Source organism: Gouania willdenowi, chromosome 1 (genome assembly GCF_900634775.1).
Source record: "Gouania willdenowi chromosome 1, fGouWil2.1, whole genome shotgun sequence".
NCBI classification, from domain to species: Eukaryota; Metazoa; Chordata; class Actinopteri; order Blenniiformes; family Gobiesocidae; genus Gouania; species Gouania willdenowi.
The window spans coordinates 18,189,119-18,204,572 of NC_041044.1; the positions used below are offsets into that span (position 1 = coordinate 18,189,119).

Here is a 15,454-nt window from a genome sequence, read left to right on the forward strand (position 1 = left end):
CACTTATTAGTGAAGTAAATGATTAAATGTCACATTAGGCGTTAAACAACAAAGGATTACGGAGTTTTATAAGGAGGTTTGGATCTTCCGTCTTCCTGCAGCGAAGTCTCGCGGGATGAGATTTCACGGGAGTTGCGAGGCTTCTGCCCAAAACAACCTTCAATGCATGCACGTTCAAAGCGCTATTATACTTTCTCGACATTTAGAAATATCGCTTTTATTTTTGCGAAAATCTGTAATGGAAACCTAGCTGCCGACGGATTGTTGATGTGTCGCACAACCCTGGAGCTAAGTATTTAGCCACGCTGTCAGGGGCCAGCTAGCTTCCGAGCTCCCAGTCTGACCAGTCAGCCCCGGCGGAGAGAGCAACAAGGACACCGTGGGAGACACAGCCCCGGTCCCCGTGGTTCTACGGACATGTCCGGGGACCAGCAGAGTGGCTGTGGTGGAACCAGTGGTGAGGATCACAGCTCGGGGAAAGTGTTGAGCTAGCTGAGCTTGGCGGCTGCCAGGGCTGTAAGTAGCTTTAAAGAGAGACCGAGGCTTCTTGTTACTAGTCTGTGTAATTCTACCTCACAGTTTCCAGGCTGTGCTCTGTTATTGGCAGTGATCTGTTGCTTCAGTTTACAAGGTTGTCTTTGTATACGGTCCTATCAGATTATCAAACGTCATATCAACTATCAGCAACGTCTCCAGAGAGATATGCCATAAAGGAGCTTTAACAAACTGAGTCTGTCCTAAAACTCTGGGTCAACATCAGAGCCCGAGTCTACCCGTGAAATTTTCCTATCTGCGCATGCGCATTAATAAATTAATTAAGTAGTAAATATTTTCACGTATACGTACAATATTTAGCGACCATAAAATGTGCCTAGGAACAAACAGTTAACTAGGACTCTCAGATTAACACTAAAAATAATAATTAATAGCTCATCACTTAAAAAAAAAAACATTTTTGGGACAAAAATGATCATTTTATTCTGAATGTAGTAACAAGTAACAATTCATCTAATCACTTTTCAAGTAAAATATACATTTTTGGGACAAAAAATAAATAAACAACAACCTGGAAGAATAACTTTAAAATGCGTGAAGATAAATATCAATCAACTATAAAGTGCGAGAACTGCAGATGAAGAACGAATTGTCGTCAAAGATGCTGGAACTGATAGAAGCACAACTTCTGTGGTACCATTTTTTTTTATTTTTTATTTTTTTTTTTACAAAAATCAACCGATTTTTAAATGTTTCTTTATCCCTTCTCGATGAAGAAATATGCCTTCGGTAGATGTTTTAATGCACATCAACCTTTCTGATTGCTCTGCACACAGAGCCTTTCAATAAATGCTCTGCATCCACAATGTTAGAAACAAAACTACAGTTTGCCAAAAAAAAAAAAAAAAAAAACGTAAAGCAGCGCACAACATTTGTAGCGATGTGAGCACACGTCTGTGGTGTGTGATGGTACTAATGTGTGTCAGAGAAGAGCGTCAAGGTACATTAAATTATTCCCTGAGAAGCGGTGTTCAGGTGGGCGGAGCCAGGTGGAAGCGACCAGGTTCATTTAACAGAGAATGTTACCATGGTAACATAATAGAACTTAACTTACATCTGGAGCTTGAACATACGTCACAAGTGAGGGATAAAACTTTGATAATATGAAGAATGTAAATTAGGCTTTACGCGACCAGGATTTTTGGGCCGATCACTGATCAGAGATCCGATCATATTATTTCAGGTTGTTTTTTAAGGTACCGATCAATTTTTTTTTATTTTTTGTCTTTATTTATTTCATTCAAAAGTAAAAAATAAAATAAATAAATAAATAAATAAACTCCACGACAGTACTACATGAAGCCGCCATTAGCATTAGCATTAGGAGCAAAGACATATTTCCTGACTTACCTGCTGTTGCTTATAGTCTATATTGGCCGATCCGATATAGCCGATCAGATCGGTGTGAAGCGTAATTAAAATCAATAATTCAAACCAAATCCAATACTGTTGTTGCAGCATAAGCAGGGAGGAATGACTGCAGGAATTGATAACTGTTAATGCTTAAACTAGTGAGATTATACAATATTAATTAATGGGAGAATGAACAGACACTTTTAAGGCACAGTCTCTAGTCGACTGCTATAGGCCCTATTAAAGTCAGTCTTTATAACAGTAATTAAAATGAAATGTTAACCGAGTCAGTGCTTTTTTTTTTTTTTTTTTTTTTTTAAAGGATTTTTTGGGCTCTAGTGGCCTTTATATGACAGTTGCTTGACAGGAAAGGGATCAGAGAGAGCAGGGAATGACACGCAGCAAAGGGTCCCAGGCCAGGAATTGAACCTGGACCGGCTGCAGGTGAGGAACTACAGCCTCCGTACATGGGGCGGGCGCTCAACCCACTGAGCTACACACCACCCCGAGTCAGTGCATTTAAAGGCCTTTATATCCATAATCTTATCCAATCAAGAAGCCTTTTGTCCTATTCTTCTAAAGAGAGAAAACTATATTATACCTGACTAGGAAATACATTTTGAGTCTCAATTGTTCTGTTTTTTTCCCTTCATTTCCCAGATTTTTATTCTAAACACAGTTAGAGAATAAGCCACATTGATGACGGAGACTAAGCCACCCACTCCGACCCCTGGAGGTACATACGAGGGTTGGCTTTTCAAATGGACTAACTACATCAAAGGTTACCAGAGACGCTGGTTCGTTCTCAGCAATGGACTGCTCTCCTATTATAGGTAAGTAGTACTAAATACCATTCAACATGTAAAGTCCAAAAACGGTAAAGTTAGTTGTAAATTGTCAGTGACTGCCCTCTATGGGTTGAACGGTGCCTATTACAATTGAATTTTGCTATTGGCTGAGATTAGATCAGTGATGTCACTAGTCCCTCCTATAAAAGATGGGAGGAGGGATGAGATTTTCTCCTCTCACAGCCCTCAGTGAGCATTGATTGACAGCTCCAAGCGGGACTGTGCAGCGCTGCGGGGGCGGGGCCTCTGTGACTGGGTGTGTCTTAACTACTCTCAAAGCAATGCAAATAATTAGGGCATTTTTTGAATTTCCCACTAGGTCAGCAAAAACCTGGGGTTGTACTTACACTTTAAAGTATCTCATAATCACAACTTTCTGTCATAATTATTGCTGTCTTTCTCATAATTATTATACAAAATGCACATAATTACAAGCAAAAAAAAAAATCTATTCTTATTGCAAAAAATCTATTCTTATTGCAAAAAGGGCTTCAGGATTTTGGAAAATAATCTTAATTGTGATTTTTTTTTTCTTCAATATTGCGATTATTTTTTCAAGGACTTCTTGTCATGTATTTTTCAATGAACACAAGCAATAAATGAATCTGTTTCATAATAAACAATTTCAGATTTATTTAAACTTTAAATAAATATACATTTTAAAGCACAGATTAAAACAATAAAGCCAACAAATCTCTTCAACATATCTAACTAACTTCACGTTACATGAAACATGTAAACATGTGGACTGCACTTCTTAAACACACTCTGAACTTAACAGGACAGTACAAGACAGGACAAGAAAATTGCAGCGTTTGCGATTAGAAAATCACATTTTATGATGTCGCAATAATATCGCAAATGCAATTAATCGTTCAGCCTTAATTGCAAACATGTGAATGAATTTTGTAGAGATCTGAAAGATGGTTGGATGGTTTTAGCAGCCACGCTCATGACAAATGAATTGTTTCTGACTTGAAATTAAAGTGGAGAGAGGATTAGCTGAGAAGGATGCTTTTGAATATTTGTACATAATTTGAGTATAAGAGATATTTGTACATCAATTGTGTAGAAGAGACTCTAAATTAAAATAGTTTTTCTCTGTCACAGACTGTTATTAATTGTTGTGTACTGATTAGGACTTGTATTGTCTTTTCTTTTAAATTGCATCACCATTTGGTTTGAAGTCAGTTACTTTTTAATTGTGTAAAAGATTAAAAAAATATATTTGTTTACTCGGGGTGTTGGGAAAAAAAATGATTTGGCGATATATCACGATACTACGTCGCGAGATTTTTGGATCAGTTCAAAATGCATCTATATCGATTTTTAAAATGTATTTATTTATTGTATGATTGTATGTTATTTTTTCATTTTAACTTGTCGGCACATGGCATGTTAAAGCCAATGTTTTGAGTGTAAAATATAATGTTCTCATGATGGTGTACACATTTACAGATTAGTTGTTTCTTAAGTCATATATATATATATCAATAATCATCTTATACTTTAATATCGGGATATATTATATCGTATCATGACCTATGTATCAAGATACAAATTGTATCGACAGATGTCAAGCAATACACACCCCTATTGTGAACAAATAAAAGTAGGCAAGTATATTTAGGGACAGTTACCAAGTACTGAATTTAAAGTGCTGTTTACTGTGATTTACATTGATGTAAAAAGCTTAGCCTTATTATTGTGGTATCTTAGGACAAAGGCTGAAATGGGTCACACATGTCGAGGCACCATCAACTTGGCCACAGCCAACATTGCTGTGGAGGACTCGTGCAATTTTGTCATTTCCAATGGCGGCGCACAGACCTATCACCTGAAGGCCAGCACAGAAGTAGAGCGGCAGAGGTGGATCACTGCCCTGGAGCTCGCCAAGGCAAAGGCCGTTCACATGCAAGCTGAATCTGGTAAGAAGATTGTTTGGAGCACCAATCATTTCCAAATTAGGATTAGGGCTGTGCGATATGGACCAGAACTCATATCTCAATATTTTTTCTCAAAATAGCGATATACGATATAAATCTTGATTATTTTACTTCAAATGTGGTCTGATCGTAAAGACAATTCTGGGTTAAATTAGATGATCCAAATGCCACACAGGCACATTTACTCAAAAACTGACACACATTTTGTGCCACTTGAGTCTTTTTCTCCTCTAAGGGACAGCACGTGTGAGTGAGTTCTGTAGTGTGGCTTGTTTGGGGAAAAGTCTGTGTTAGAACGCACTCAGAAATCCATCAAACTGTGCTTTTCATGCTGTTCTAAGAAGTAGTGAAAGTAGCAACTCCTAAAACAAGTATTTTAAAACAAAATAAACCATAAAAAATATATATTTCAATATAGGCAATTTTGTAATTTCTAATTTCCCTAAAACAGAAAATTTGATATATCTTGAATCTTGATATATCACCCAGCTTTAATTGTTTTTAGCATTTGACAACAATCATTGTAAATGGTAATATCCTACCCACTGCCCCTCAGGGATGGGTTAAATGCAGAGGACAATATCATATCTGTAATAACATACAGTATATGACCAATAAAGGCAAAAACCCCAGTTTAATCTTAATCTTTAATCTTTTAGATGATTCAGGTGATGAATTTCCTGGAGTTCCCCCATCCTCAGAACCCAGTGGAGGTGGAAGAAGCTCAGAGATCCAGTCTGCATTACGCACCCTAAGCAGCAAAGCGGAGGACCTTAGTACCTGTAACGATCTCATTGTTAAGCATGGGTCTGCCCTTCAGAGGTATTTATCTAAGAACATGTAAATTAGTACTGACATGTTGTGCAAACATTGTCCACTGACTGTCTCACTTATGCCACTAATTTAGGTCTTTATTCGAACTTGAAGAAATGGACGCTGGAGCGGACATGGGCGATAAGTTCAGACAAGTTACAGAGAGAGCAACTCTGTTTCGAATTACCTCTAATGCCATGATCAATGTAAGTTAACCAAGTGTAGGAAACAAGAAGTGCAACACGTTCTCTGTTTGCCTTCCCATTATTAGGTTGCTCTTGTGTTTGTATGATTCCCCCCCGAAGGCATGTCAAGACTTCCTTTCCTTAGCGCACAGCCACAGTAAGCGCTGGCAGAAGGCCTTACAGACGGAAAGAGATCAGAGGATACGACTGGAGGAGACACTGGAGCAGCTAGCCAAACAGCACAACAACTTGGAGAGAGCTTTCCGGGGAGCAACAGTCCTGGCCTCGTCATGCAGCAATCCCAATCTGAGCAACAAAGGTAAAAGTGGGATTTTTACGATCAGTTTACCTGCTTCTAATGTCGCTCTGACGTGCCATATGCTTGCTACTGCTGACAGGCAAAACTATAGTTTCAGTTTGAAATGTTTTCCTTCCTTTGTTTATTGAAGGGGGTTCAGGGAATCGTGACGCTAGTGATGAGGAGGATGACAGTGAGTTTTTTGACGCTATGGAAGACCCAGCAGAGTTTATTACTGTTCCTGCTGACCCCAAGTATCACAGGTTGTTTACTATCTTCCTATTTCAGATGCATCTTTATTTTAGTATTGTCCAATTTTGAAATATTTTGTTATTTTCTTATGTTTCACGTCATGTGTTCTCTGTAGGAGATCTGGCAGCAACGTGGGCAGCCTCATCAATGACATTGGAATGGACGATCAGTCTGTAAATGTGTGTTAACTTGTGTTTTTTTGTTGTTGTTTTTTCTTTTGCATACAAGCTTTTTGGTTTCCTACAGACTAAACTTAAGTATTCTTCCTTTTGTTTTCAAGTTTGATGAGGTGTCTTTGGCATCCAATTCGGAGTCGACACGTTCTCTCGAGCTAGAGCCAGTCAGACAAAGACGAACCCGGATCCCAGACAAGCCCAACTATTACCTCAATCTGTGGAGCATCATGAAGAACTGTATTGGAAAGGAGCTTTCAAAGATACCAATGCCTGTAAGACATTGTTAAACGTGTCCCTTTAAGTTGCACGCACAGAAATAACAGGCCGCTTTGTAATTTCTTACTCAGGTAAATTTCAGTGAACCCATATCAATGCTGCAACGTCTGTCTGAGGACCTGGAGTATTACGATCTCCTGGATAAAGGAGCCAAGTGTCAGAACTCTCTGGAGCAGATGTGTTATGTCGCCGCATTCACCGTCTCCTCCTATTCCACCACCGTCCACCGCACAGGAAAACCTTTCAATCCTCTTTTGGGAGAAACGTTTGAGCTCGATCGACTCAGAGAGTGTGGTTACCGGTCCCTCTGTGAGCAGGTATGTGGAACAAATGGAATGTACAAAAGCTCTGTGTTCATCCAAACCGGCTTAAAGAATGCCATAAAGAACATGTTTGTTTTCTTAAAATAGCTCAAAGCTATGTTTCATGTTTGCAGTAAGTTTTAGGAGTTACGGTTTTTTTCCATCATTTCAGGTGAGTCACCACCCTCCTGCAGCAGCTCACCATGCCTTCTCTGAAAAAGGTTGGTTGCTCAGACAAGAGATTACACTGGCCAGCAAGTTCAGAGGAAAATATCTTTCCATTACGCCCCTGGGTGAGTGTTTGTACTTTTTTGTTTGTTTTTTCTCACAGAGCAGCTTTTTGTTTGTGTTCTTATTCAGAGCCTTATTGCAACATTAAGGTAATGTAAGTCTAACACAAAATGTCCCAAACTGGTTTTAGGAGGCCCCCATGGGCTCTGTAAGCCATAGGTAAAGTTTAACACAGTGGGTCCCAAACTGAGGTGCGTGACTTCATGACACGGGAGGCACTAGCGTGGCCTCGCTGAACATTGAGCATGAAAATGCAAGAAAAAAAGAAATTAATTGTATTCTGTTTTAAAATATGTGATTGTACACTTTATGTTATTTTTTAATGTTTTAAGGAATAGTTGTCACAGTTTTGACCTTTTTTAAAAAAAGGAAGCTCTTTATTTTTTATTTTTTACCCTTTTTGATGACAGTTTGCTGCACTGACAATCTTTCCTTATTCAAAGCACGGGCAACCAAAAAAGTTTTAGAAACACTGGTTTAGCATAACAATCCATCATTTGTATTACTCATTTTACTGCACAAGCTTTTGTTGCACAGCTTTTATTGTTAATTCAGTATAAGCACAATGGACACCTGTTTAAATCAATTAACTTTTTGCTGTATGAAATTTAGGTGAGGAAAATTTCGGTTCATTAGAAGTCTGCTAATATCATTATAAATTATTAACAGAAAAATTCAAGCTCTGGTAACCATTTTTTTTCCTAACCCTGTGTTAAGGTGGCTCTTCAGAAGCAACTATTTAGTATAAAACTGAACCCTGATGCCACCCAGGATTATGACTTTTAGATAACAGCTCTCATGTTTCACCTCTGTCTCCAGGTGCTATCGAGTGCATATTTGATAAGAGTAACAATCGCTACTCTTGGAAAAAAGTGACCACAACAATACACAACATCATTTTTGGGAAGCTATGGATTGACCAGGTACTTTTAAGTTTTAAAGAGTTGTAGTTAAAGAAAAAAACATTTTAAATATGTGGAAATGGCAATTATTTAGAGGGATTCTGTTTGTTCTATGGATGGGGTAAGTGAGCTTTAAACATGCTTAACCTGTAAATAATTATCCACTTTCACTGATTCAGTCAGGAGAAATAGATATGGTGAACCATAAGACAGGAGACCACTGCCATCTCAAGTTCGCCCCATACAGTCACTTTTCCCGGGATGTACAAAGAAAGGTTAGTTTCTTTATTTATTCCCTTCCTGAGTTAAATGTTTAAAGCTTTGTTTCCAAAGCTAATGTTCCCACTAAGGGCTAATCAAGCTAACTAATTTGGTGGTTCTCAGGTAACTGGAGTAGTGACGGATAAGGATGGAAAGGCCCATTACGTTCTATCAGGAACATGGGATGAAAAGATGGAGTTTTCTCGGATAATGCAGAGCAGTAAAGGCGAGAACGGCACAGAGGGCAGACAAAAGACCGTCTATCAGACCCTCAAAGCCAAAGAAATCTGGAGAAAGAACCCCTTACCGTAAGGGTTTACTCTAGAGGATTATGCTTATCTGACAGTCCACCAGTGCCTACCCACTGTGACTGCAGCTTTGTGTTGGTTATTTCACAGGGAAGGAGCCGAGAACATGTACTACTTCTCCTCTCTTGCTTTGACCCTTAATGAACCCGAGGAGGGAGTGGCACCAACAGACAGTCGACGACGCCCTGACCAGCGGCTGATGGAGGACGGACAGTGGGATGAGGCCAATGCAGAGAAACAGAGGCTGGAAGAAAAGCAGCGCATGGTACGAAGAGAGAGGGAAAGGGAGGCTGTCATAGCTGCGAGCTCACCCGAGGAAGGTAAGCGAAGGGGGCGGGGGTGGGGGGCGTTTCCTTTATCATGTCTCCTCTTTATCTTGACGTTTCCTGCTCTTTTGTTTATGTTTGAACCCTAAACTGTCACTGAGGATTCAAACAATGGCTCACTGATGAAAAGCAACAACTCATCTCATTCCTTCTGAACTGTTTAGTTAGTATGCAGATGGGGTGTTAAACTCGGGCTTCGGGGGCCACATACAGCCCAGTTTGGCCTGAAGCGAAATAACTTAACTCTCTAATTGACAAATGATCTTTGCTGTGGCGCTCAACACATTTATTTAGAACAGTGGTTCTCAACCTTTTCAGCCCGCTACCCCCATAATAAAGATTCCAGAGACTGGGGACCCCCACTGTACCTGAAGGTGGTTGAACACAGACATGATGTGGAGGCAGAACCATCTATTAGGGGGAATTACGGGAGAGGTTTTTGGGGCCCGTCCATAAAGTCAGCAAAATGATGGTCCATTGTTCTATGAATCTGTGATACCCACATTTATTTATTTATGGCTTAAAAAGTGGCAGAAACGGGGGAGGGGGGTTGGGGTAATTTAATAAGTTGGGACAATTAGTTTAAATTGGTAAATAATGGGCATGACAAATCGTCAATGTGGTCACATTGGCAAAAAACAAGCATTAATAATGGGTCAACATGTGCGACACCAGGTAGAAAAAGTATTGGAAAGGGTTTTCAATGTGCCGAAAATGCTTTGAAATTGGACAAAATGTGCAAAAAAGGCATTGAAATTTGATAGAGAAGTGGCAAAAATGGGAGCAATGTAGCAAAAATGCATTAAAATCAGCAAAAATATGGCAAGAAAAAGTGATGAAAATATGTTCAAATATGGCAAGTTTGGTGTAGTTGCAGAAAAAGGGTAAAAATAAGCAAAAATGGGCTCAAATTGTGAAAAAAAATTCTTTGTTTTTTTAAATCATCTGGCAACACCCCTCCCAGTGTCTCACGACCACAAATGAGGTCCTCACCCCAAGGTTGAGAACTCCTGATTTAGAAGACGGTCAAACTTGACAAATGGACGAAGTAAAAGTCACATATAACTGCTTATTTAATACTGGTCTTGGTCCCGTAGGCCTTTAGTTTGACTCATTTATCCTGCAGTGACTGTAACGCTAGAAGTTCTGCAGAGACCCATGGTGTGTGTTTCATGTCAAGCTGATAGCGTCTACATCTTCCTAACCACAACGTTATGTCATTTCCTTCATCTCTCTCATTTAGCCGAAACACAGGAGACTGGCATTGAGGCAAGCCAAGTTATTGATGAAAGCAAGTATCGTTTCAATCTTTTAAAGGCCTTTGAAAATTGCCCTTTGTTGCATTATTGTAGGAATCAGCCAGGGTTTATTATTCTGACCCACATTCATACAAGGGAGGCAAAACGGCTTACCATAGCATACATTTCCTAGTTACAGATAATCTACTTCATGTCATCACATGGAATGAAATGCAACATCGGACACTTTCAAATGCTGAGTTGCTTTTTTGTTTTTTTTTAAAAACCCTTTTAAGTTGTTATTTGACGTGTTTTTCTGCGCTGAAATTTGCTCAGCTGACATTGAGGATTCTCCCCCTCCAACTCCTGTTGCATGCAAGTAGCCCCCCACATTTCACTCACTGTTTTGTGTCGACATTCTTTCTTCTATTTTTTTTTACAATTCATCGTTTTCTCTCCAGCTTCTAATGGACCGTTTCTCTCACCGCATCAAAGCAAGTATTCTGCTTAGAATGTAGGATGAATAGTGCCGTTATGTCACAACTTATCGTAGTGTAGTAAAATACTTTTTATTTTCTGTCTTTACAATTGTTTACAAAATGTTGCTCCATCAAAAAGCAAGTAACATTTTTTCTGCCATTTTTTACTTGTGATGCGTTGTGTTTTAATCAAGACAGAGTGATTTCTGCTGTTCATTAGTGGATTGAAAGAAGTTCTTATGAAGCTCTATGACAGACTGGCTCTTCCTTGTGTTCTAGTCTGCTTGTACACAACTTTAGGAGCAGAAATAAGAACGCAGCATTGAGAATAATCTTTACACAGATGAATGACTTTTATTCACATGCATAACTATTCGTGGCCATTTAAGACAAATAAAGAAGTATCCATGCATGTGAAGTGGTCCCTAAAGAAGCTACCTAAAGCTTATGCTAGGGGGCCATGGCAAACAGAGAGAGGGGGTGTGGCCTACATACAATACATTACATACATCTCACTCATACTACAAATAGTGGTAGATCCCAGTTAACAGGTACAATTATGCTTAATAGTTTTCCTTACATGGTGTGATGGGTGTCACTGACTCCCCTCAGCAGGACTGTAGCAGGTTGCATTAAAAAATTAAAAAAAAAAAAAGTTGAAAATCCATTATTTCAATTTAAAATCCTGGTGAATTTATACAAAATCCAAAACCATCAAACACGCTGATGAGCAAACTACTTTTCACATGTGCATCACTGAAGCTTGGTCCTTGATCTTTAAACTCCAAAACCATTTTCTTCTTCTGAAGACAAATGTGTTTGGGTAACAAGTTGTGATATTTTGTGGTAAAAATGTAAGAGTGGCTGTCCTCTATGGGCTGAAACTGAGCTATTATACAATCAAATTTAGCTATTGGTTGAGAGGGAGGTCGTTGACGTTTTGGAGGCAGCATTAACAAATGGCCACTGTTGGCCCCGCCCCTTATCGAAATTATCACCTGTGAACTCTGCAATCTGTGGCGAGTAGGTCAGATTGAGAGAATTGTAGGGATGTAGTCAACTAAGGAACGAATGAGCAGGTGCAGAGGAGGACGAGGAGAAACAAAAAGAGAGACAAATGTTTAGTTTTGGCGTTTTGTGGTGCCGACTTGCTTTTAAACACAGACCATTTATGATAAGAACCTTATTCAAGCTTTGACCAAAATCCGACAAAGCAAAAGTGAAACCTACAGGTCCGACAGACATCAGGTACGTATTTATATCAGAGCCCGACCTGAAACCGACAATTAAAACCTATTTTTTCCTCATTCAAAGGACAAAGGACAAGTGCGCAATTACTTTTTCCGAAGTTATTACCCTTGTTGTGTTTTTCTTTACCCTGTTCGAGGTATCTTCAAAGGGTACAGCTTTTTTTAGAAACAGGTTAAGATAGGATAACCAAATTCGGTTTGTGGCTTCAGGGTATCAATACCTTGATGGAGTTCGAAAATGAGAAGTGCCCAAATATTTTTACCGGAGTTATTGCCCTTGTGCTGATTTAGTAGTATCTTCAAAGGGGACAGCTTTTCTTGGAAACCGTTTCAGATAGTTAGTCATTTTATATTCTGATGTGATCATATTTTCTTATGTTTACATCTAAGTTCTTATATTTAGGACATTTAAGAAAAGGTTGTGAGTTATAATGACAACCAATCTGGCGGGGGATGTTGATGACTGTCTTGTTATTATGATATAATATATATGATATATGGTCCCACCTGACCCCCTCCCCCAGCCAACCTCCCACCCAACCCTTCCTACATGCCTTGTCTCGAGTTGTTTGACTGTGTCATGCTTACATTTATGTTTGCAGAGGCGGTTTTTTTCCTGGTTTCACACTGCTTTCTCTGTTTAGGGAAATCAGTTTCAAACTGGCAGTTGTTTTCCCCTCACCCCTCCTCTCCTCCTGTTATTGATCCCTTTTTTTCACCTAAATATGTGGGCGCCGCAAATGGCTGCTCCGGTGTGTTGATGTGTCTCCTTTCACTGCAACTACCTAGTCAAATTCCTCGTATTGTTCTAAACTGTACCTGGTCAATAAAGCTCTTCTGATTCTGATTCTGATTCTGATTGTGATTATGGTTATTAGAATTATATTTACGTAACTTATAGTATTTGTAATAACATATTGTTTGCATTTATTTTACTCCTTTTTTTCTGTTTTTTATGTATTATGTTAAAATATATGTTCATTTCATCAAGAGATTTGATTGGTTTTATTGTCTGAAGCTCAGTGGCCACTCATGGGTTCACTAAAGTTCCTTTCTGTAAAAGGGTTTCTCTCTTTTTGTTCCAGGCACCCATCAGGATAACCACCAGGCTCTTTGGTTTGAGAAGATAAACGACCCTGTAAGCAAAGAGACACTGCATGTCTACAAGGGAGGGTACTGGGAGGCCAAGGACCACGGAACCTGGGACATGTGTCCTGACATCTTCTGATGATGGCTTAGTTTCCCACAGCGATGTAAAATAAAACAAAGGGCATCAACCAAGCTTCAGTGTCTGTAGCTTCCCTGTAACCATCTCTTTAACAATGTGACAATCAATATGATTACGCTAGAGTTATTGGTTAATGTTTAGATCCTCCTCACTGTTGGTCCACTCATTTTCTTTAGCCTTTTTTTCTGTCTAGCATTCATGACTGCATTTAAAAACAAAGTATTTTATACATTTGACACAGCTACAGAGACAATTTGTAAGATGACATGACAAAATATGAAATTTCACCTACCTAATATCTAGTATACACTTTATGCATTCCTAGTTAGGGGGCCAAGCCAGCGGGGCCAGCGGTGATAGGAACCCTATTGTAATCGTTGCGATTATTATTATTATTATTGTTACCTTTTATTTTTACTTGGGTAAAAGTGGTGCTGCAGAATAAATCGTGCAAGGTAGGCGGTGCCCTTTGGTGGTTGGGTCCAAACCCCCAGGGGACCTTGGACGCAAAAATTCACATATGTCCGCCAGCAGGTGGCGCTATAACAAAGGTCAACACGTTTTGGCCAATAACTCCCACACCGTTCGTTGCAAATTTAAAATCTTCATATCCACAGAGTCCTTGAATAGCGCTGAATCACCTGGGCTAGGCCACGCCCATTTCCGCCTAAACTTTTCTCTGGAGCAAAATCGCAAAAACTGGAAAACCTACTTTTTTGAACTCCTCCTTGGGGTTTTGTCCAATCAGCGTGAAACTTGGCATGTAGAGTCTTCAGTTGGACGTAATCTCAATTTGAGAAAATAATTTTGTTCGGGCAAAATATGTGCAAATTATTAATGAGTAAAGTTTTCTAGCTAGCTATGAAAAAGCAAACTGGCGCATATCTCGGTCAAATTAAAAGCTAGCAACACCAAATCTGAGATCCTTAGTTGGCATGTGACTGAGGGTATGCGCCAAATTTGAATAATATAGGCCACTAGGGGGCGCTACAAATAACGAATATTTATATCTCTTAAATGGCACGACCAATATTTACCAAATTTGGAGGGTATGATCTTGGGTCTCTCCTGAGGCGATATCTCAAAGGTATTTGTGATTGGTCAAAGTGGGCGTGGCTTATTACATCATATCACATAAATAAATAAGCATTTATTTCTGCTGAATTATTATGTTGAGGGCAGTGAAATTTACAGGGTAGATATAGAAGACCACACAGACCACCCATACCAAAAATTGTGCCACTAGGTGGCGCTATAATTGCAAAAACATTTTAGCCTTTAACTTTCACAATTTAATTCACATCTTTAAAAACTTCATATCCACTTGTTCAATACATAAAGTCGCATCTTCTGGCATAGGCCACGCCTACTCCCACAGCACAGTTCTCTTTGTAAGTCACGACATATCAAAAACCTACTTTTTCAAATTCCTCTTTGGGGTTTTGTTCAATCGGCGTGAAACTTGGCACGTAGAGTCTTCATTTGGATTTGTTCTACAGTTCAGCAAAAACTTTTGTTCGGGCAAAATATGCGCAAAATATTAACGAGTAAAATTTCCTAGCGAGCTATGAAAAATGCAAACTGTTGCATATCTCGGTCAAAATATTTGCTAACAACACCAAATCTGAGAACCTTGGTTGGCATGTGACTGTGGGAGTATGAGCCAAGTTTGAATAAATTAGGCCTCTAGGGGGCACTGCAATTCTGAGAAATTTATATCTCCTAAATTGCACGACCGATTTCTACCAAATTTGGTGGGTATGACCTTGGGTCGCTTCTGGGACCGTATCTCGAAGTTAATCGCGAGTGGGCGTGGTTTATTACTACATAACATATAAATAAACAAACCTTTATTTCAGCTGAAGTATTATGTTGAGGGCTGTGAAATTTACAGGGTGACTATAGAAGAGCACAGAGATCACCCATACCAAAAAGTGCACCACTAGGTGGCGCTATAATGGGTGCAAATGCATTTTGGCCTGTAACTTTCATACTATAAATCACATCTTCCAAAACTTCATATCCACCTGTTCACAGCAAATGGCACGTTGGCCTGTGTCCTGATGCTCGCCTCGAGTCCGTCAACCTTCGTGACGTACTTCCACGGGCTCCGCGAAACCTGGGGGCCAAGTCGGGCGGAAAGGCTTGGCCCCCTTTCATTACTGCT

General features: G+C 39.5%; 1 protein-coding gene across 7 annotated transcripts; it reads left to right on the forward strand.

The window, feature by feature from the left end:
* On the forward strand, positions 1–13,340 carry LOC114463797 (oxysterol-binding protein 1-like). Of its 7 annotated transcripts, none has more exons than XM_028447599.1 (17): positions 1–516; positions 2,569–2,741; positions 4,476–4,684; positions 5,362–5,524; positions 5,610–5,721; positions 5,821–6,019; positions 6,150–6,261; positions 6,366–6,429; positions 6,531–6,698; positions 6,774–7,019; positions 7,177–7,297; positions 8,115–8,218; positions 8,377–8,472; positions 8,582–8,766; positions 8,857–9,086; positions 10,336–10,383; positions 13,145–13,287. In XM_028447599.1, the coding sequence occupies exons 2-17, from the start codon at positions 2,608–2,610 to the stop codon at positions 13,285–13,287; spliced, it is 2,334 nt and encodes a 777-aa protein (XP_028303400.1). In that variant the 5' UTR covers positions 1–516; positions 2,569–2,607. The 7 variants fall into 7 exon arrangements, with proteins under 7 accessions (XP_028303400.1, XP_028303407.1, XP_028303424.1 ...); XM_028447606.1 differs by having other exon boundaries at positions 1–457; XM_028447623.1 differs by lacking the exon at positions 1–516 and adding an exon at positions 1,732–1,751.
* Positions 13,341–15,454: the final 2,114 nt, after the last annotated feature.